This window comes from Pagrus pagrus (genome assembly GCF_965226575.1).
Source record: "Pagrus pagrus genome assembly, chromosome: 15".
NCBI classification, from domain to species: Eukaryota; Metazoa; Chordata; class Actinopteri; order Spariformes; family Sparidae; genus Pagrus; species Pagrus pagrus.
The window spans coordinates 28,228,733-28,251,511 of record NC_140199.1 but is presented as its reverse complement, the minus strand read 5'-3'; the positions used below and the strand labels follow the sequence as shown (position 1 = coordinate 28,251,511).

The following is a 22,779-nucleotide window of genomic DNA, read 5'->3' as shown; positions in this document are numbered from 1 at the left end:
AATCCCCGGCGCTCCAAGATCCCAGTCCCAACATAGTCGGCTAATACGACTGCTAGATGTATGGTTAAATTAGCCAGCAGCAGCTACAGTTAGCAGTAGTTAGTGGTTACAATGGTCATATGCTGCCCCCTGTTTGTTTGGGGTATGAACTTGCAAGTAGCCAATTCTTACATACTGCATTTTTAAACACGTGGCGGGTGACGTCAGAGATGAGGACTCGAGGAGCACTTAAGTCGTACACTGAGACTTGAGACTCGACTCGGACTCAGGATTTGGGACTTGTGAACATTTTTTAATTTTTTGGCGCATCAACACACTATAGCAGCGAGCACAACTGCTGCTGCTCTCCTGTTTGTCATAAGCTTTGTCTATAGGACCTAAACACAAGGCGCAAACAAAAGAATCACCAAATGCAACATTTGTGGAATGAATATAAAGGATGCTGGATCGACCACGTCAAACTTGACGCATTAGTTGTTGCGTTAGGGCAAACCTGAATAGGTCAGTCATTTGGTAATGTAAAAGTTACTGCAGTGCCTGCTACATGCGTTTAGTACAGTGACCTAGAACTGATGGCTAGCAAAAAATCTTAGAGAAAAGCATGGTTTTGATGGGTTTCATTCCAAAACACAAACATTTCTTTCAGGAATAACAGTCAGCTGATGTTTACTGTTAAACAACACATACAGTTGTATCCACAAAAATGGTCTGTTGTGTAAGAAAAGTACTTTATAAACCAATAACTCCATTGATATCTCATCATGAGTTTTATATTCATGCAAGGAATCATGTTTGTCACACAAAGAAAGGTGCCAAAAACTGTTCTTGTTTTAATATCAACAGTTTATGGAGTTGCAGTATATTTCAGATCATTGGCAGCAATAGTTTTACATTATACATTTAGCTACTGTAGCTGTGTATTTATGTTGCAAAGCAAAATACAGTTATTGATTTTGAAGGAAAGCTTTCATTTTTTCATATTGCATTGCAGTAGCCTATTTTAAAGTGATCATATACCAAACAACCAATCAGTGCTGATAATACTCTATGCTAATAGATAAAGGAGTGATGATAATACATCCGCTTATCAGTGTCCTAAGCAGACCGGGTGGCATGCAGCAGATCATAGAACGCTCACTACAACCATAAGAGACTTGAGACTTGACTTGAACTTGCAAAAAATAACTTTTTAGCATCTCTGGGTGACGTTCAAGTCCCTGAGGGCTCAGGGTTTAAGACTTTAGGTGGGACACTGGGATTGGGCCTAACGTTTAATCCAGGTGTTTGATTTTGACTGATTGAGCTGCTTGGCAGAAAAAAGCTTGAGCCCACTTATTACCGCCTGCGACTATATTCTTTATGTTTTATTGTTGTGGCAGTTCAGAGTGAAAACACAACTTCAGGTATTTCACATGATAAACAATCATGGGGGGTATATTTGCAAGTCACACAAGTCCTCCTAGTTATAACATTTAGTCACACTGTGTACAAAAATGGTAGCAAAACCCATGTAAATTGTCAGTCAGGAACCCTGATAAACAACACACAAAAAGCTGAATGACAAAACCTGCTTAAGAGGTCCATTAGGGACTCTTATTTTCTCTGACTTTTATTTTCTCTGACTTTTATTTTCTTAATGTTTTGTTTTAATGTGTTTTAAATGCTTTTAATGTAATTTTCCCATTTTAGCCTGCTTTCCTATTTCTTAACCTGTTTTAAAATGCCTTTAATGTAATTTTTATGCGCCTGTAAAGCACTTTGAGTTGCCTTGTGTCTGAATTGTGCTATACAAATAAACTTGCCTTGCCTTGCCTTGCCTACAACCATTGGATCAGGTCATACTAATCTTGAAACCATGCTGATGTGTTGAAGATGTTTGTCCACATTTTAGGATTTGTAGCTTCCTGATGTTCTATCTATGAATATGTATATGATGTAGGTGCAGATGTAATCTGTTGCTGTTTGCCTGGAAGAAGTAATGACACATTTGTGCAGGATGTGTGGTTATGTACTGAAGACTTTCAAACTCTTGTCTTGTCTCTGTATGTCCTGCATTTCTAATGGATAAATATTTTTCTGTCCTATCCTAGTGGGCTTCACTGACTGCACAGACCACACAAGATTTCTTTTCAGCAGTGACGACAGCTATTTCAGCATACAGACAGACGGTACATTGATGGTCAGTAAAATTTAACACTTGATAGTTAAACTAATTCTCATCTCTCCCAAATCGTCACACATAAAGGCAGCCTTAAAGCCTGTATGATTTTAAAAATGATTTGGTAGACTGCTTGGGTAATACAAAGTAAAAGGAGTGGAGAATTTTCTTATAGTACTATGAAGGATGTAATACTTGCATGTCATCGTGGTTTTCTTATTGGGAAACCAAGGTGATTTTAAATATGAATTCTTGACAACAATTCAGAAGATTTCTGAAGATTTCTGAATTGTTGCTGAACCCATCACAATTTTTTATGAGATTAAGCTGAACCGCATAACACTATTGTTGTCCACCGTTTTCAATCTACCCCAAACTGCCCCAGCAGTTCAGTTTGCCCAAGTTAGATTGTGACATAGAGAGCTTTCTTAAATCTAGAACTGTTACTAGCATGTTCGCCTTTTCTGATAAGTGTATTTAATTCCTCCAGGTAAGGAGACCGGTTTTTCTTCATGAAGGACAGCAGGACTTCACCATCCACTCCTGGGACTCACAAGGTTCCAAAAGGACTCTTACTGTCAGGGTACTGCACCATGCGAATAAGCATGTGAACCACCACAAAAATGTTGAGCTTCACCATGGACAAAACAAACATCAGTACCACCCTACTGAAGAGGACCTTGCTAATAACGCTGAGGTAAGATTAGAGACACTGCTGAAAGGGCTTGAGAGAAACTTCTAACCCCATTTGTAGTCTTAATAAAGCCTCTCTATGGTATGTCTTTATGAACAGGGAAAAACTCATTGCTTTCATAAACTTGCCATGTCTTTTTCCTGGCTATAACAATATTATATGATGTGAACACTAGTGAGATGTCAATTTTCAAAGATTTTCTTGCACAGTGTCATTATTTTAGTATTAAAATGTGACTTGATTATTTATGACAGCGTCTATGTAAAACTTTACAGCACCTACGTATTTTGTTAAAGCCAGAGTAGATGATATGAAGGCTGCAATAGTTTTCTTCTGGTTCTGCAGGGCTCTTTGGAATAACATTATTGTTCATAAATATTATGGACAAATAATTAGTGTATGTAGTTATTCACTTTTTAACAATTATCTTGGCCTTATATAAATGACAAGTATTTCTCACCCAGTCTCAGTGCCGGCCCAAGCCTTTTGGGGCCCTAAGCAGAATCTGATTTGGGCCCCCCTCCACCACCGCGGAGTCACTTGTGCTTGACAATTATTGACACAAATGTCACACTATAATGTTACTTTATAAATTGTATTAATACAGTGACGGATTATCAACTACTGTCCTCCTGGGCACAGATGTGATTTCCTGTATTCTGGTGCATTTTTGGGATGGCCAGCTGGAGAAAGGCAATACCTAAATTCATTCAGATTCATAGCCTTTTGCTTTTTGACTTATTGAGGTAGTTACTTCACGCAACGACTTGGGCTTCAGGGCCCCTTGACCTCTTGGGCCCGGTAGGCTCATTCAGTAATCCATTGCTCACATTCCACAAATGTTTTGGGGCTCCTGGCCCCTCTAGACCTCTGGCCCCTGGGCTTGGTAGACCCCTGTATTAATATAGTTGTTATTTACACCAAATCAGTCACCTTTTAACCTTAGAGGGTGCAATTTTGAGGATTTGAGGTAATCAGTATTAAACAAACAAAATATTTTTCCTCACGGTACGTCACACTGACGGTAAACCTCAGTTAGCTTATGAACTTCAAACACTTGTCACTGTGTCTTCGACGTTTGCTCTAGTTAAAAGTGACTCTAGACTTGACTAGACAACAGTCGTGGCTCTTTCTGAATAAATAAATTAAAAAACAGAAAAAAAACAAATCATCATCTTATTTGCTGATTCTCGCAACCATTCTTGTGCTTTATATATGGGGATATTTTTCACACGTGTAACTAACTCTGCACGGGAACGCCGTGAATTCCCATCTGCTCCCGCGATCTCGTGCAACGTACCGCTGCGCCGCTCTTAAAGTGACAGTGTCACCTAAACAAAAAGAAACTGCTAACGCAGTAATAATTCCCTAAAGAATAATAAAACACTGTCTTAACAGTCTGAAAACAGTATTGGTCTCTTGTTTACCAGGCTACACAAGTAAAAAATACATAAAAAAAAAAAAAAAAATTAGAATTTTTTTTCTCATAGGGACAAACAACATCCATTATCCAACCATTACCCATTATCTATCCATCCATTATTTATACCTGTTTGGGAGCAGGGTTACTTAGGGTGGTGTCTATCCCAGCTGACATGATTGGGAGACGGGGATGATGCCAAGTGGAACATGTTGGACAGTTGCACGGCTGTGATGAGCAAATAAAGCTTTTTAAGCTAATACCTGAAATAATATTGGTGAATTACTTTGCAATTGGTTTATTTCTAGAGGTGTTCTGTACTTAAACTATGTTGTTTTGGAGAACAAATTCAAACTCAGAATTGAAATTTTTACAATATAAATGAGGTACTGATATGTAATCAGAAATATATATGTTTTTCATAGGTGAATAAACGGGCTGTTCTCAGAGGAAAATAAGGTCCCAGAACACTATTTGAAGCTAGAAAGGTGGCAGGGTCCGCCACATATAAACAGTGTAAAACAGTATAAACTGTGTTGTCCTTTTTAAGGTTTGTTTGTTTATTCAGTCATGAAAACAAAGAGAGTTTGATTGAGTTTGTTTGGGCAGAAAAAAAAGCAGCCAATGAAGAACCCTCTCTTCTCGTTAACATTTCTTCCTTGCATAGTGCACCTTTTAATAAGTGTTTGTGTTTTCCCAGAGTGCAACCGATGCCGTGCCCATACTGCATTTTCCCAAGTCTGGTGAAGGGCTGAGGCGGAGGAAGAGGGAATGGGTTATTCCAGATATCAGTTGTCCTGAGAATGACAGAGGACCCTTCCCCATCAAAATATCTCAAGTAAGAGGAATTAAAATCCCTTTTGGATTTGGTGTGAACTGAATTTTGAATATTTGTTTGTCAGTGTTCGTTTCCACTGCTGTCATTAAGCTGATTTATCTATGTTTGAGCTTTATCTGATTATTTTTTTTCAAAACTTCTACAGTATGTTCAAATGGAGCTACTAATCGTCTTGTCTCTCTCCCCTCTCGCCCCTAAGGAAAGCATAGTTACAATGATTTAACTTGATATAAAAAGTTAACTTCCTTGTTTTCTTTGATTAACAAAGGAGATTTCTTATGGCAATAATTTAATTATCTTGTTATGGGAAATCCAATTGTTTTTTCTTTCCAATAATGAGGGCGCAAGTTGTTTTGAGGCATGCCATCGCTGACATGATGAAACAGCACTGTTATCCAGACATCCCACAAGCACCGACTTGAGAGATCAGAGGATGTAGAATAGTAGGCCAGTCAATCTAGCCCAAAAAAACTAAACATTTGCAAAAGAAATGTCTCATAGTTTTTATTGGTCCTAATACCCTCCTGAATAAGATACTAAAAGTCTACCACCGTAGATGGAGTGGAACATATATATGCAAATTAGGCATTTCTTCATAAACTGTACCATCATTTGCATATATTACAAAACACAAAATTTGAAAATTGGATGAAGCCAGATAAAAAATTGTTTCATTGTTGACACATTAGCAAAAAAACAAAATTAAAGAAGGGACTGTGTCTATGTTTCTCTATCATCCCATACATTAGAAAATACTATTTAGAGTCATCAAAAAATCTATTTTCGCCATGTTTTTGGTATAAAATGTAGAAAATATCAGGCTATTGAAAATATATCAACAGAACTCCTCCCTAATCAAACACAAAGTATAGATGGGAAGAAATCTGTAAAGAATAGTTTATGTAGGTGTTACTGAAGTGGAGATTTCTCCTCCACAGTGTACGAAAACCTAATTTTGAGAAAACACCCTTTAAAGGGTCAATATGGGTATAGTGAAAGGGAATCAATTTTTCAGAGGAAACCACTATTAACAGACAAATCATTGATATTGAAATCTATAAATGGACAATACGTACCCAAAACCACAACTCAAGAGACAGATGTAGAAGAGAAAGCCCAGTAGGCACTTTAATATACAAGATAGGAGGTAGGCCATAACACTTATAGATTTGACTCTGTGGCAACAACAAAAAAAGTTCAATCCATGTTCTCATCCAAGTTTGCCGACATATTTGCACATATGCCTCTGCACTCTGTGCAAGCTAGGGAGCAGTCGAGGCCAAATGCATTGTGCTGCAATTGTCAGACTCCCATCAGATCAGGAATTGTAGCCTACTGTGTGTGGGTGGGCAGTGTTTAAAACTAGGTGGACTACTTGTCTTTCTTTCGTTTTTAACCAGTTTAGATGCAGATACAACCATAGGACCATTACTTTTGCAATTTATTCTGGTTTTTAGTCAAAAAACTTTTGTACCAAAAACATGACAAACATAGATTTTTTTGATGACTCTAAATAGTATTTTCTAATGTATGGGATGATAGAGAAACATAGCCACAGTCCCTTCTTTAAATGTGTTTTTTTGCTAATGTGTCAACAATGAAACAATAATTTTTAATCTGGCTTCATCCATTTTTCAAATTTTGTGTTTTGTAATAGGCTATATGCAAATGATGGTACATTTTATGAAGAAATGCCTAATTTGCATATATAAACACAAATTCTCAAAAACTTGCAATACATTTTTTCTTTGGTATGATGTCACTAATCAACTGGAGAAGTTTCATAGTGATAGCTATTCATTGAAAATTTTCTCCTATTCTACTCAATTTACTTAGAGTATTGTGCACAACTTTGGCTTTTTAATCTCGAAAAAAAAAATGTTCCACTCCATCTACGGTGGTAGACTTTTAGTATATCATTCAGGAGGGTATTAGGACCAATAAAAACTGAGACATTTCTTTTGCAAATGTTTTGTTTTTTTGGGCTAGATTGACTGGCCTAGCAGTAGAATGAGTCTCCCTGTAATAAACCTTTCTCTTGCTCTGATTAGGAATTTCTCTCGTGATGATTGCACTTTGAGCTATTAATTAAGGACTAATTAAAAATAATTGTACTTTCCCGTCCTGGTATTAATCTGTGGCGTAATATTATATTGGGATGGGGGCCATTTGCCATTTTCCGAAACCCCCGAAAATGTTCCTCTTTTCTCACATCTTCATTAATGTTGCCGGTATGGCTTCTGTACCTCAGAAATTTAAATAAATGACCTCTGCACTATTTTCTAAATGAAATAGTTGAATTTGCAGTATTGAAATGATTGTTCTGGTCAGAAATTGTTGTATAATCTGGTGTGTTTTGTCCAGATCCGTTCTAGTGAAGATAAAGTAAAGAAGATCTACTACAGCATCACTGGCCCAGGAGCCGATCAGGATCCTGTCGGTCTTTTCACCATGGACAAAGACAATGGTAATCTGTATATTACTCAACCACTGGACAGAGAGGAAAGAGACAAGTATGTGGTGCGTATCCTTTCTGCTGATAGTTTTATACATATTCTCTTTGTCCACTTGTCAGGATCAGACAGGAAGTTGTGGAAAAAATGAAACACTTTGTACCCCCTTTCCAACACTGAGTTACCAGTTTGTGGCCAGGGGAGAATGTGACTATTCTTCACAATTGGTCGGATATGAATTGGTGACTAGACTGTGGTTATTTTATTGTTGCAGCACAAAACAAGTGAGGGTTAGGGTTAAAAACAACAGTAAAAACACCATGTGAGAAACGGACATTAAGTGCAATCAATGAGGAGGGCAAAAAAAACAAGACATAACAAATGTACAAACAAACACGCAGACTCATGACATGTTAGGATTTTGTATGTTTCACCTCCTCACCTGAGTTTGTTTTTTTCCTTTTTCTCTTTTTGCCCCTATTTGTCAGGTTTTGTTGCATCGCTAACATCTTATTTTTAATGTCTTAAAACTATCTTGGATGGAACAACAGTCATTTTAGGTGGAACAAACTGTAACTGCAGTACCATCAGTAGAAAAATAAATGAAAAGAAACCTGGCCTTCCCCACTGTACCGAACCTGTACTGAAGTATGCGATGAACTGTGACTTTTGTGTCCCGTTACATCCCTACAGGTGATGGCTTAAAGAAAAAATATATATTCATACCTTTTTAATTAGATTCCTTCAAAGTCTTAACTAAGTATATTAAAAGACTAGACAGACATTGATGTAAACTTCAGTTTATTGAACATTCTGCTGCTACAAATATTATTGTCATATTACATAAGAGTGCCTGTCTCTGTAAATGCCTGCTAGTCTGAGCAGAATGCGAGTTCAGCCTCCATAAAATAAAACGCAACAAAAGCTACATCAGAACTACATGACACGGTGACGCAAACTTAAATGCTTTGGCAAATAAAAAATTATTGAATCAGTATAAGGGATGTCCCGCTCAGGTTTTTTTTACCCTGATCTCGATCCGAGTCATTTAATATTTAGTATCTGCTGATACCGAGTCCCGATCCGATACTCAGCCCTAACTAATATTTTCCTATATAATACAGCTGCATTAAGAAAAATATATATTCCTTAATAGGATTTTTTTATTTTGTTGAAACAAATTAAATACTTTCATATGGCTCTTTCTTATTCTGCATATGCTATTGCAACATTGGTTTTCATTTGTTTTTTTAACAAAAACAACCAAGTAAACAAAGTCAGTAACTAAAAAATGTCTTTGGCTCTTTTCAAATTAACTTAGTGCAGCTTTGTAGTAAAACGCTCATCTGTTAAATCACCTCGTAGGTGGTCACGAACTTTGCTGTACATCTCCTGTAAGGCGGTATCAGAAATGTAATGCCGAGATGGTAGGGCATACCGGGGATTCAAAAACTCCAGAAGACGGCGAAAACCCTGATCCTCTACCACGGAAATGGGCTGGTTATCCAGAGCGATGAATTCAATGACCCTCTCTGTAATATTTTTGGCCATGTCACTGTCTCGAGGATATTTCTCTTTCCTTTTGAAAGTATCCGAGTGTTTGTTACTTCCGAGCCTTTGCCTGTATTGCTTGAGTGAACTCGTTGTATTCCTTTGAGTGTTTGTTTTTTATGTGCCGTATAGAATGTGTAGTATTAAATGCAGCTCTTTTGTTACCCCCTCGCAAAACGGTCGTATTGCACATGTTACATGTCGCCATTGGACTGCTTTCGCTTTCTAATTTAAAATATTTCCACACTGCAGACATTTTATCCACAGGGTTGCCAGAGTAACACTACGTGCGCGTCTGCGTTCTGCCACAAATTGTGCTCCTTTACGACAGCTGACGTTAAAGTAATCGGGCTTGTGGCAAAATGCCGATCCCGATCAGTGAAACAATGCCCATATCGGCCCCGATCCCGCAGATCGGCTCGGGACATCCCTAATCAGTATTTATCTTTCTGTTTGACCCATGCTCAATTCTGCAGATAGTTTTGTTAAAAATGCATTCTCAGGAAACTGAATGCCCACTGAATTAAAAACTGACAAGAGATTTCACCAGGATCCTTTAAGACATTGATTAATGCAGGCTGTAATCTCAGTATGGCATAGCTCTCTGCTGTAGTGATATGGAATGAAAGCATCTATTCTGTGTGTGTGTGTGTGTGTGTGTGTGTGTGTGTGTGTGTTTGTATGCAGTTTCAAGCGCATGCTGTGGCAGATGGTTCAGGAAACGCTGAGTCTCCTATGGAAGTTAAAGTCTTTGTAATTGACCAGAACGACAACAACCCTATTTTCTCTCAGTCAACATACCTGGGAGAAGTTGCTGAGGCCTCACCAGAAGGTACTGTCATTGGATCTAAGCCTGAAAAAGATGTCCACTCTTGTTAAAAATAAATAAAAAATGTCCACTACTAAGTGGATGTGCCAGTCCTGAATGAGACGCCACTAGGTCCAGTGCAGTCACAGCAGTGTGCAGAGTGGCGTACTCAATCTGTGCTCAACGTAGGGATAAACCGCCATGGCATGGTGCAAGCCAGTGGAAATTATGAGTTTCAGAGGACAGTGGCGAGATTGTGTTGTGTCTGAAAGGGGCTATAAGGTTGGAATGAAAACTAGCATACTCTTGTCTTTGTATGCCTCTATCTTGTAAAAGACTTCAAGAATGTTCTGAACTTAACTTCCACTTCTTACTTCTTTTTATCCAGGTTTTGAGGTGATACAGGTCGTGGCGACAGATGCTGATGCACCAAATAATGATAACTCGGAACTCCGTTACCGTATTAAAAGTCAGGACCCAAAGTTTCCCAGTGACAAACTGTTTGCCATCAACCCAAACACTGGAGCCATCAGGGTCAATATGGGTGGGCTAGACAGAGAGGTAAGGGCTTTGAAAACATATATTGCCTGTCTTGGCAGACTTTCAATGTTTATTTTAACTGTTCAAATGATCTGCGTTAGAGCCAGACTCCTGTTTTCCCAGTTTGAAACAAATGTGTAAAGACCGACTGATAAGGTGGTCTTTTCTTGAGTGTATGATTACGCCCACTGCTGTTTAAATGGAACAATACAATGACTAGGAGAGAGAGAGAGAGAGAGAGTACACTGCATTCTCTTTCCCTTGTTAGATCCATGAACTTTACAGGCAAAACAATCACGTGATATGTTGGTACATATCATCACAGTCTCACAATGGTATCGCGGCATGTTTTCAGCACGATAAAATTGTGTGTATCGTAACTTTTCTGGCTATTATTCAACGCCATTAATCCAGAATAGAAGCATAGATTGTGACCATATTTAACATTTGGTTGAGTACTGAATTAGTGACAATAATCTTGGGTTTCTACCTTGAAACTGTAGTGATTGTATTGATTGACTATGATGCTGTGTTGAAAATGTGTGTGAAACATACATGTTTTGGAAATTGGCCGTTTAGTGAGAAATGTCTTCAGGGATTCTGCTCCAACTAAATCTGTGAAATTAAGGCAACATATTTAAGCCTTTCAGTCGGTGTGCTAAACTCACTGTGTGTCTCTTCCAACAGAGATACCCTAAATACACTTTGGAGGTTGAAGCAGCAGACATGGTGGGAAGAGGGTTGACTGGGTTGACACAAGTAATCCTTACAGTCACCGATAGCAACGACAATGCTCCATCCTTCACCCAGAGTTCCGTAAGTATAATATATGTCCTAACATATTTACTGTCAGAATTTACGGCACAGTCCCCTGTGGTTTAGCAACCGCAATGAGGCACAGCAGATCTAGCTAGCTAGCTATCTAGCTAGCTAGATAGATAGATAGCCTTTGGAAGCTGCTTTTGTTTACTTTGTGTAATATAATTGACTCAAATGACTTTGTATTCCAATTGTAAATCTGCCATTACTATCCATGTAAACTGCATGCATGTAGCACAAGAATGAAAAGATTGACAGACAACAGTAACTTGGGGAGGAATGGCTGAGAAAACTCAGCTCCTATGTGATAAACTTCGAGGCTTTTTTTGTAATATAATTATTCTTATATCAAGCAAGGAACAACAACATCCTTTTATGTAATCCTTGTTTCCCTGTATGTTTTACTCCCACACTTCCAAACATCCCATGCATTGTCCCAGTATGAGGCGACAGTTGCAGAAAATAAAGTGGACGCTCGGGTGGCCATGATGTCTGTAGAAGATGGCGATGACCCACATACGTCAGCCTGGAATGCAAAGTTCAAGATTGTCGATGGTGATCCTGGAGGATTTTTCACCGTGAAAACAGGAATTAACAAACAGGAAGGAATCATTTCTACAGCCAAGGTAGGAAGTAAACCAAGAATTCTTAAATTAGCCACTAGGGGCGGGCGATACGGCCAAAATCTGTCACAGTATATGTCATTTTATATCCAGGTAATAGTAATTAAGAAATGTTTAAATGTCCATGCCATAACAACAACTGCCTCACATACTAATAATAATACTCAATCTCCTGTTGTGAGAGGGCAACTCTGGACTCAGTGTTTATCTGGTCAGACATGTTCTCACCCACTGGGAATACTCTATTTGATTTAGTAAGGGGTGGCGTCAGGGTAGAGTGTACAGGAGGAGGACTTGTAATGATGACTGTTTTTATGTTATCGGTACTAAATGTATTTGGACGTAGGCGCAATATCGACGATAGAGAGGAAAGCAATATTCAGGCTAGTGGAATACCAAGAAGATACACTCTGAAACTTCATCAACTTGCCCAATGCGTGCTATTGATTCTGACAGTGTTTGTATGAAAGGTACTCAAGGGATAGCTCCTGTGGTGCAAACAGAATTACCAAATCTCTACAGGTGGACAAAATTCTACTGTTCTATAATGCCATATCGCCCCAACCCTACAAGCCATAATGTTGAAGTTGTGACATTTGTGATAAATATTTGTTTTAATATCCTATTACAGTTTTTCAAAGAACAATCACTGTTATGCAAATAATTCAAGTAAATACATTTTGGAAGGAATCTGGGTTTTATTTTAGTCTGATAAATTGTGTTGCTGTGCTTTTCCCTCCATTCATCCAGGGTCTTGACTTTGAGAGGAACAGCAAGTACACTCTGTTGGTTGCAGTGGAGAATGAGGTTCCTTTTGCTATTCCCTTGCCCACTGCCACCGCCACAGTGGTGGTAAATGTGCAGGACGTCAATGAAGCTCCAGTCTTTGATCCAATTGAGAAGCTTGTGTCAAAACTGGAGGACCTTCCTGTCGACAGTGATGTAGTGCAGTACACTGCTTATGACCCAGACACTGCACGTAAACAAAAAGTCATGTAAGCTCCGAATCTGTTGTGCCTTTTTACTTTTTATTTTTTTTGTTCATGGTATGTCTATTTAAAGTTTTTTTTGTTTGGTTTTTTTCCTCTTATACAAACAAAATAGAAGATACAAGATAGGGCCATGAGGAAAATTAACAAGGATGACAACAGCACATATATACAAACAAAAGAGAAAGAAATGTATATAAAATAAAAAAATAATAATACTAATAAATAAATAGACAATACTGACAAGTATACATCAAAGCACATACCACAGCAGTTACATGAGGAAGTGCCTTTTTACTTTTTAATGTGTTGAAGCAGAAGATTATCAATGCTAGAAACCAGGAAAAAGAAAATCATTAAATAAGCATTAGGTGACCCTCCCTCAATTATTTAACCTTAGAAGTGCATGTTAAACAGAGAGTTTAGAGAGCATGAGAAAACTTATGTAGAGCCTCCAATCTGTAATTCCCAGCACATCCTATGCACAGTATTTATATTTCTGCACCATATAAGCAATCATGTAGTTATAGTCAGGCAGAAAACCTCTTGAGGCAATGGGACAGTAACGTACACTATGTAATTTCTGCTGCTAGGAGTCTCTCTTAAAACCAAAAAAACAAAACATTTGCCAAGTGTTGTGAGAGGGGGAGCTAGCAGCTAGCTCTTGGGGAGAGAATCTGGTGCAAAGCCTGACCTCGGGAGGAATAAACATCTTGAATCACATCAGATTCTGTTGTGATCCAGAGACGTTATAGATAGCTAAACAGCTTTTGGGATCAAAAAGGGTATTTATATTCACTCCTGTTTATTAACCTGACTGCAGCAGCAATCTGCTAATGTGAGAAGGGGGAAACAGGTGTTCAGTGTGACTTTAGCCTTATTCGTAACAAACTTTATCAGGGGACCTCATGTGATTTAGAAATTACCAGCCCTCGTTTGTGTTTTGTGTGGCGCATTGGCGTCTTGAAGTCTGTATTTTGCTTGTATTTACAGACATTGTCTCCTGGATATTGTGTCAGCTTTATTAAATTTGGAATGATGTTCACAGATCTGAACTTCCAGGATCAGTTACTAAGAAAAACGTTGTAAAAACACAAACAAACCTCATTTATTCGAGCTACAACCTAATTTTCATGCGAACCAGCTGGACAAATAACATTGGTAGCTTTCACCACAATGACTTCACACATCCATGGTCTCCCCTTGGTTTGACAACAGAAGGGGGGGTTAGAACTTTGTCTTACAGCATAGTTGTTGACTGTTGTTATAAGCAGAGATCAAATGTAATAATTGTCTAGTTGTCTGACGGCAGAAAACAGTGGTTTAAAAAGAAATACAAATTATTTTCAAAGACATGACTATTTGCACGGGACTAATATCACAGGACCTCTATGTTCATATTGTAGGCAATATTCTGTGGAATTTACAGATTACAGACATGGCAGATATGCGTGGGATTAAGATCACAATTATTACAAATTCCCAGAGGTCAACAAGTAATGCTAGTCCTGTGCGAATAGGCTTTTATCCTGGATTTAAACACACAAACATCGCTGTCTGAAAACGGCTCATGACTCAAGGATGAACTGGTTAGAATTTGGTGGTCAGAGCTGAAGGTCACTGTGAGCTCACAAAATACATTTTTGGCCATCTCTCAAGAATTCCTACAATAAGTACAATACATTTGACATACAAATGTCTAATGGGACAAAATAATGCAACTATGGCTCTTGATATCCAAAAGGTCAGAGGTTAAATGCACTGTGACTCTATAATATTATGCAAAAAAGGTTCTGGCTATTATTCAATGCCACATCTCAGGAGCAGCAACTTGACTAATGCGGGGAGACATACAACTGTGATGCGATAATATTAGTTTAGTTAGTTTTATTTGCAGCTTCCAAATAGATTCTGGAGCACTTAGCAAAAACTAAGAACACATTCAGTATATATAATAAATAACAGCTGCATGTCACTCAAATGATCTGATGAATCTGTGAATGCACGAGTGAGAAGCTTGTTAGTTGAACTCATCTCGCTTTGATTGTCTTGTTTATATCCAGGTATAGAATCATTAGAGACCCTGCTGGCTGGCTTAATGTGGGAAAGGACACGGGCCTGATCAAGGTGAAAAGTCAGATGGACAGAGAGTCCTCCTTTGTCAAGGACAACAAATACACAGCACTTATTGGTGCATTTGACAATGGTAGGTTGAAGGCAAAACTTACATTTGTAAAAACTCATCTTGTTTTCAGTACTGTTTTAGGGCCAAAATAAGTTATCGAAATAGGGATTTCCCTTGAACTAACTGTTCTTTGCTCTCCTGATGTGTGTTTGTGTGTGTATGTCTGTCACATGTACAGATGAAGTCCCAGCCACAGGAACTGGTACTCTGGTGATCCAGCTTGAAGATGTCAATGACAATGCACCCACCATTGAGAAACGTTCAATCATGGTGTGTCTCCTTTCCCAAACATTTTAACAGTTGTCATGTTTTTGACTAATTTTAATCCAGATAAAATATAAGATTGACATTGACTGGGTTTTGTGTGGTTCAAAGAAATGCTGTTTAAGACTAAATAAATAAATTCAAATCAGTAATTAAATACTAACCTAAGAAGTTATTGTAACCAAAAGCTAATGTGAGATAAATAGTTGCTTGAATCTGTTGTTTTCTCAGCTGTGTAACAAGGAGCCGGCTCCTCAGCTGCTGCTAGTAACGGATAAAGACGGAGCAGGCTTTGCCGCTCCATACAGCGTCTCCTTACAGGGCACGTCGAAGACCAACTGGACGGCTAGGATGAACGAGTCTAGTAAGTCAAATTTTACAATTTTACAACTGGAAATTAAACCTTTTGTGCTACTTGGTGAAGTTATTTTTGCATATAGCGAGCCACAAACTAATGCCATGCAATCACATAGTAAGTCCCAGACGAAACTCAGAGGTCCTTAATGGAAAAAAGAACCCATTCTTTTAGGGGGTGGATTGGCTCAGGAGGTAGAGAGGGACATCCCTGATGGAAAGGTTGGTGGTTTTGATCCCTGGATCCCCAGGCTGCATGTCCAAGTATCCTTGAGTAAGATACTGAACCCCAAGAGAGAGAGAGAGAGTAGACATATTGTGAGGCACTTTGGTTAGCGCTGTATCACTCCTGATGAGCAGGCTGGCACCTTGCATGGCAGCCTCTACCATCAGTATATGTGTAAATGTTATGTGAAGTATTGTAAAGCAGTTTGAGTAGTTGGTATAGAAAAGTGCCATATAAATGCACGTCCCATTATCAAGTGCAGAAGATTTAAAAAGTCAGCAGGAGAAACCACACTCTGTAAGTGGGTGAAGAGAGGAAAATGATTTTCAATTCTTTGTGTAATGAAAGTTTTCCTCATGGTCTGTTGCTGGTACTCTGCTCTGATAAACATAAGGTTTCCAGAGATGCTTCAGTTTAGAAGTAAGAGGTTAATTGCTGAGATTTGAATGACTGGAGTGAATTGGAGAGGCAATGCACAGCATGGGAGGAAGCCATGCCCCTCATGGAACAGAATGCTATTTTATTTCGGCAATGATGCGTTTTTAAACCATTTGTGGGAACTAGAGGCACTCAGAAAATGTGTCCTCCACTTTGAGCATTTATGTAAATATGTTTATTTATGTACTCAAAACTCAAACAACGGAGGGGTTATAAATAAATGTTCCTTTCTCTTTGTTGCAGAAACGAGCATCATTCTGAATTTAGCCACTGAGCTGGAGAGAGGAGTGTACACTGTGGTCCTGATGGTTTCAGACAACCGGGGCCTCGGGCAGACCAGCACCGTCCAGGCCGAAGTGTGTGACTGCAAAGGGGAACAAGTGAGCTGCGTTGATGTCCGTAAGGGAGCCGTCGGACTGCCTGTAATCCTGGGAGTGCTGGGAGCAATCCTTTTGCTGCTCAGTAAGTCTTATAATTGATCGAGCTTAAACATGGAAGAATGTTTATAATAATTCCTCAGACTGGAGATGTGAACTATAACTTGTGATGCAAATGAATTCTCTCTTTGGCTCCCAGCTATGGTCGCAATCCTGTAAGATATTTCACTCATAGTTCAGCAATACCAAATAAAAATCCTAACCTGCAACTGGATGATTACGATGCAGTTAGAATGCAATCAACCTGGGTCTGTATGACACTGCCCAGCTGTGGGCAGTGACAAAAGCTCTGAATGCTCCAGCGATCTCAAAACTGCTGTACAGTTTTTGCCAAATAACATGAGCCGTACATTTCAGTATTATGATTATGTAATGTTAATTTGTGCTTCATACACCTACGTTGTTGTGATGAGTTAATGTAGGCAGACAGTATATACCTACACTGACAGGTTTGAAGAATAAGGCTGGTTAATTGTTGAGCCCTATGGCGGACAGGAATATGACATGGCGGGCTTTGATACCAACACTATACCTGTTAGAAGATGATAACTATGGTTAACTCTTCTGCTAATGGGCTCAGTTCTCACCATTTGACCTTAGCTTTTGTTTTTCTGCTTGGTAGAAACGGGTTGACTTGTGGAGACTGAATCATGTGGGTGTGTTGTCATATGCTTTGTTTGCTCCCTGTATGTTCAGTGGTGGTGTTGCTGCTGCTGTTGTTCGCGAGACGGAGAAGAGGGGAGAAGAAGGAGCCTCTACTGCAGGATGATGATCTCAGAGACAACATCTATTACTATGACGAAGAGGGAGGTGGAGAGGACGATCAGGTACTTATGTCCTAAGAGTAAAAACTGACCCACCATTATGTGTAGTAATGTCTTGATACTAGGGCCGGACTCAGACTACAGGCGTATGGGGCCGATTTGCCCCTCCAGACAATTGGAGGACAAATCTGGGTGGAGAGCTTGGTTGGTCCTGGAGGTCGGCCCAGATTATCTGGTAATGTGAGGGGTGCACAGATCCAGTCTTAAACCTCCTGAACTGCTCCAGACTCAATGGAGGCCGCCTCAATAAATTTCAGACGTGATTGATATCAAGAAATCAACAACGTAATGGTTAATAACCCTAGCGGCTAACGTTAGCTAGCACACTTCTGTTGACTGGTTGGAAAATAACGCCTCCTGTTCTCACCGGAGAATGGACAGCTATGTTGACCGCCTCTCCCCGACCATTTATTCAACCAGACTTGTTTCTCCTTTTTTTTCTCAGGTGAAAGTATTAACGTTACTACAGCGAGTTGTCTCCATTTGTTTTTTACATTTGAGATGACATGACTGTAGTGTGAGCATTGAGCAGTGACTGAACATAATGGGAAGACTGCAACTTATGTGGATTTTTTATTTACATCGCTCTCTTGCATTGAATCGTTTGTGAACACTAGGCTAACATCAAGAGTATCGTGGAGAGAGGCAGAGATCAGCAGGAAGTCGTTAAAAAAATGCATCCTGTAGTTTGCAAGCAGAAATTTGGGCAAATGTTTGATTTTATGAACATGCTGAGAAGCATGTGCTTTCGCTCTGCAGGTGACACCGTCTGATATGCTAACACATATCAGACAGCATCATTCAGACGTTCTCCAGACACTAACTAAATAAATAAATAAACACAAGTCCAACAACGTCCCTGCTTTTTTTTAGCAGCTTCTAGATGTGAAAGCAGACGGGGCAAAAGACATTGACATGTTCACTGTTAGCTGCAAACAAGGTGATGCAGCTTTTAATTTCTAGTGTATGCTCCCCACCTGTGGAATAGACTTACTGAATACCTGAGGTCTGCTAAAACGGTCAGCTCATTAAAATCGGGGCTTAAAACATTACTGCTTTCTGTGGCTTTACAATAAGTTGAATACATTACCTCTTAATAAAATGCAATTATTTATTTGCTTGCTTTTTTAAATTGTCTTCAAAGGCAGTTTCTTTCATCTTAAAGGAGCATTTTGTAATTCCCAGCCACCTGCTCCAAACGAATAGGGGGAGTATGCAATGTTTATTTCAAACCCTTTTTGTTACGTATTTGATATATGTTGGGACATATATATGGGACATGTCCCTTGTATCTAGTTAAAAAAAACAACAACAAAGTTGCTCACAAAACAACATTGACTTGAATTAAAGGGGCACTATGTAGAAATTCAGACTCAGAATTTTAATATTTACAATATTAATGAGGTAATTATACAGAAATATTTATTTTTTCCATAACTGAATAAACGAGCTGTTCTCAGATTTAAATAAGGTCCCAGAACACTTTTTGAAGATAGAAAGGTGGCAGGGTCCGCCACATATAAACAAAGTAAAACAGTATAAATTGTGTTGTTCTTTAAGGTCAGATTGTTTGATTATTTCGTTTTGTTTTAAAAAATCAGTCTAAGAGGCTCTTTCTCTTCTGATTTAAAAATTCTTCCCCAAAACTACAAAGTGCTCCTTTAAGTGAAATTACAACACAATTCTTAGTAATACTGAAAATAAGACCAACCAGATCATGAAGCTAAATACAAGATTGTTATACTTGGTTTTGGTTGGATCTTTAGTTTTTGCATTGTACCTGTCATAAAAATATTCTTCTTATTGAGTGATTTCAGCTCATTTACCAAATTCTGGAAGAATGGCCTGTGGACCACTGGTGGTCTGTAAGTAAATTTGCTGAAATGGCTCATTTCAGATTTAATTAAAGTATAGTGAGTAGAACAGATGGGTTTTATGTTAAATTAACTCAGATGTAAATTCAACTTTTTCTTTTTTAATTGGCTGTTTTGCTGTGTTTTTATACTTCAGCAATGTAGCCAGACCGTTTTTGCGACATTTGCCTGCGTGACACAAGTATGCCGGTGATGCAATATTTTTCAAAAAATGTTGGTTTTGTGAAACTGAAATTCTCCAATTTGGAGCCAGACATTGCCTCACTGATGTCTCAGAAAAAACAGCACAATTTTTCCCATTAACATGGCAACAGAGACAATGATGAGTGAGTAGGCTATGTTATTTTGTTGGACATTCATCTAATCAGGCTGTCATGTGTAATATACTGTGGAACTAGGCCACTTGATTTGGGGAAAATTTTGAAGTTAGGTGGTCTGTGAAGTTTTTTTTATTGGTTAAGTGGCCCTTGGTTTGAAAAAGTTTGAGAAACACTGTACTAAATGCACTAACAGATGTTTTTGTTCAAATGAAAATGCAGAAGCTTTTGCTCAACCCCAACATGTTCTCCCTCAGGACTATGATCTGAGTGTTCTCCACCGTGGTCTGGATAACCGCCCTGAGGTGTTCAGGAACGATGTGGTGCCAAACTTCATGCCGGCTCCTCAGTACCGTCCTCGCCCTGCCAATCCGGAGGAAATTGGCAACTTCATTGATGATGTGAGTCAAAGACTCAATATCTGATACAAATTAAAACATAAAAAGTGTGTGCTTTGCCGTATGCATGTGAATGACTGCAGTATTGTTTACAGCTGCAACTTTAAAGTGACAAGATGACAACTTGAACCACGCCAGGGTACATTAAGCCCTGTTTTAATTTGATTTGGTTTGATACTTGATGCATCATCCTCTCTATCTGCACCTCTCCTGACTTGATTCTGCAGCATATAAGAGAAGACAGGTTCTATGAAATGATAACATCGAGTATATACTCTGCTCCTCTGCAGAACCTGAAGGCAGCTGACAATGACCCGACAGCGCCCCCCTACGACTCCCTGCTGGTGTTTGACTATGAAGGAGGTGGCTCTGATGCAGGAAGCCTCTCCTCTCTGAACTCGTCGAGCAGCGGAGACCAGGACTACAACTGCCTCAATGAGTGGGGACCCCGCTTCAAGAAACTGGCAGACATGTACGGAGGAGGAGAAGATGACATGCTGTAAATGTACCAAAGAACAAACAATAGGGATGGGTGGATGCACTATGGCTGTGTATGTTTTGATTGATGTAAGCATGAACTGATAAATTAATGTATCCCAAGGAAACAGCTGTCAGCTAAACATCAGTAGGCCCACAGATGTTTGCTTTTTCTGTATGTGGGCACTGTGCTTTATACCTTTCAGTCCAGTTCTATGAGCAGTTAACAGCCACTGCTCAAAAGCCAAAGGATGAGTTTGTTTTTTTATACATTAGTTACCCATTTTGAATGACTAAACTCTGCCTGCCCATCTTTTAGATCCCTGTTTGACTTCTAGGCTAAAGAATAATTGTGCCTTTTGGTTATTTTCTGCTCATTTGGTTCTGGTGCCACAAAGTATGTCTCAGTGTTGATTTTTGGATTTTGTGCAGGTAGTTTAGCCCTTCTTGTAGCTTACTGGGTGACACTGGATATGCACACAGATGCTTGCAGTTGCACTGGTAACATTTGTCATTTTGGCATTGTATGGTACATTCATATTTTCCATTTTTTTTGTACTACTGTGTCAGTTAAATTGCTTTGTTTTTGTGTTTCTGTTTAAAATGACAAATGATGAAGATGAAATCTAGGTAGCCAGTCAGCATCACACTGAGGATGTGGTCAGTAAGTGTCAAGTGTCAATCAATGCTTTTTTTTAAAAAATACTGTCTGTTCAGTTGACGTCTTTAAGTGATAATGTCAACACTTTTTTGCAGTTACCTCCAAAGGTGAATTATTACAAATGCTTTGTTAATTTCGAATTTTTTATAAAGTTATCCTAATACAATGATGGATTTGTTAATGGTCTTTTATTTCATGAACAGAAATTAATCTTACATAACATACACATAAAACCAGTTTCTCTGCCCCATTTAGGTTGCAGTCAAACAGACACGAATGCAGGCAAATGAAAATCACCTAGCAGGACTGAATCTGGACTGTGTAGGGACATGGCTGCAATTTCGCCAGTCAAAGTTCCCCAAAGTTGGATTTGCTTCGTTTTTTTTTCCTGTTACGTATGATATTGTTGTTATGGTGGTTGCTATAGACGCTGCTACGGCAGAAATCACGGCTTGCACGTTGTTTATATTGTTTTTTGCTTTGTGTCTGGGCTGATCTATTATTTGTGTTCTTTTAAATCACCACTGGCTATGTTAGTGTGTGTGTGTGTGTGTGTGTGTGTGTGTGTGTGTACGTCTGTGTGTGTGTGTGTGTGTGTGTACGTGTGTACGTCTGTGTGTGTGTGTGTACACGTCTGTGTGTGTGTGTGTGTGTGTACGTCTGTGTGTGAGCTTCAGGGTGTGCATAAACTTAAGGAGCATTTAAGTATGCTCACACATTTGTCAAGAGTTTCTAAGAATGCTGCACTTTTGGTGTGTCAGCTTGTAATCAGTGGACGACAGTGATGCCACCAGCAGGAGGCACTGTAGTTATATGGTCAGTCCATAATAATGTGCCTGGAGAAGCTGCTGTTGAACAATATTTTGCCAGTTGTCACCCCACAACTGGATCCCCTCCAATGTGTCTATAAGGCTAGGAGGGGCACAGAGGATGCTGTAGCCTGCCTGCTTTACCTTCTCCTTGAGCACCTGGACTCCCCAGGTCACTCTGTCAATATTCAGCTCTGCTTTCAACACCATCCAAGGGTATTTGATGATCCAGAAGCTACGCCAATTCAACACCACCTCTGATCCACCTCATTACAATTTCCTCACTGACGGAGCGGTGTGGATCGCACAACCACATCACCTACACTCACCACTAACACCGGACCACTGCAGAGTTGTGTGCTGAGCACATTCCTGTACACACTCTACACCAATGATTGCACCAGCCCATCACCCATCACTACGTAACTCAAATACTCTGAGAACAGGACAAGGATGGCTGTGTCATCTGACAGCCACTCTGTCCTGGACTACCACAATTGCACCACAATTGCAACACTTCACCCACTGGTGTGTAGATAACCATATCTCACGTCAGCAAGACAAAAGAGTTCAGGGTGTGCATGAATGTAAGGCAGGTAAGTAAACACCTCAGGTAAAGATG

The 22,779-nt window shown here is 39.2% G+C and overlaps 1 protein-coding gene across 1 annotated transcript in view; it reads left to right on the top strand.

Moving 5' to 3' along the window:
* The window catches only part of LOC311270051 (B-cadherin-like), a 28,022-nt gene extending 6,505 nt beyond the window's left edge, over nt 1-21,517 (top strand). The window contains exons 3-18 of the mRNA XM_084374680.1: nt 2,091-2,179; nt 2,649-2,855; nt 4,973-5,110; nt 7,475-7,630; nt 9,802-9,946; nt 10,311-10,483; nt 11,150-11,278; nt 11,722-11,907; nt 12,655-12,899; nt 14,957-15,099; nt 15,257-15,348; nt 15,574-15,706; nt 16,604-16,822; nt 17,494-17,624; nt 20,070-20,213; nt 20,501-21,517. Of these exons, the coding sequence (XP_084230806.1) occupies nt 2,091-2,179; nt 2,649-2,855; nt 4,973-5,110; nt 7,475-7,630; nt 9,802-9,946; nt 10,311-10,483; nt 11,150-11,278; nt 11,722-11,907; nt 12,655-12,899; nt 14,957-15,099; nt 15,257-15,348; nt 15,574-15,706; nt 16,604-16,822; nt 17,494-17,624; nt 20,070-20,213; nt 20,501-20,713 (2,543 nt within the window). The 3' untranslated portion in view covers nt 20,714-21,517. The remainder of the gene's footprint in view (nt 1-2,090; nt 2,180-2,648; nt 2,856-4,972; nt 5,111-7,474; nt 7,631-9,801; nt 9,947-10,310; nt 10,484-11,149; nt 11,279-11,721; nt 11,908-12,654; nt 12,900-14,956; nt 15,100-15,256; nt 15,349-15,573; nt 15,707-16,603; nt 16,823-17,493; nt 17,625-20,069; nt 20,214-20,500) is intronic.
* Nucleotides 21,518-22,779: the final 1,262 nt, after the last annotated feature.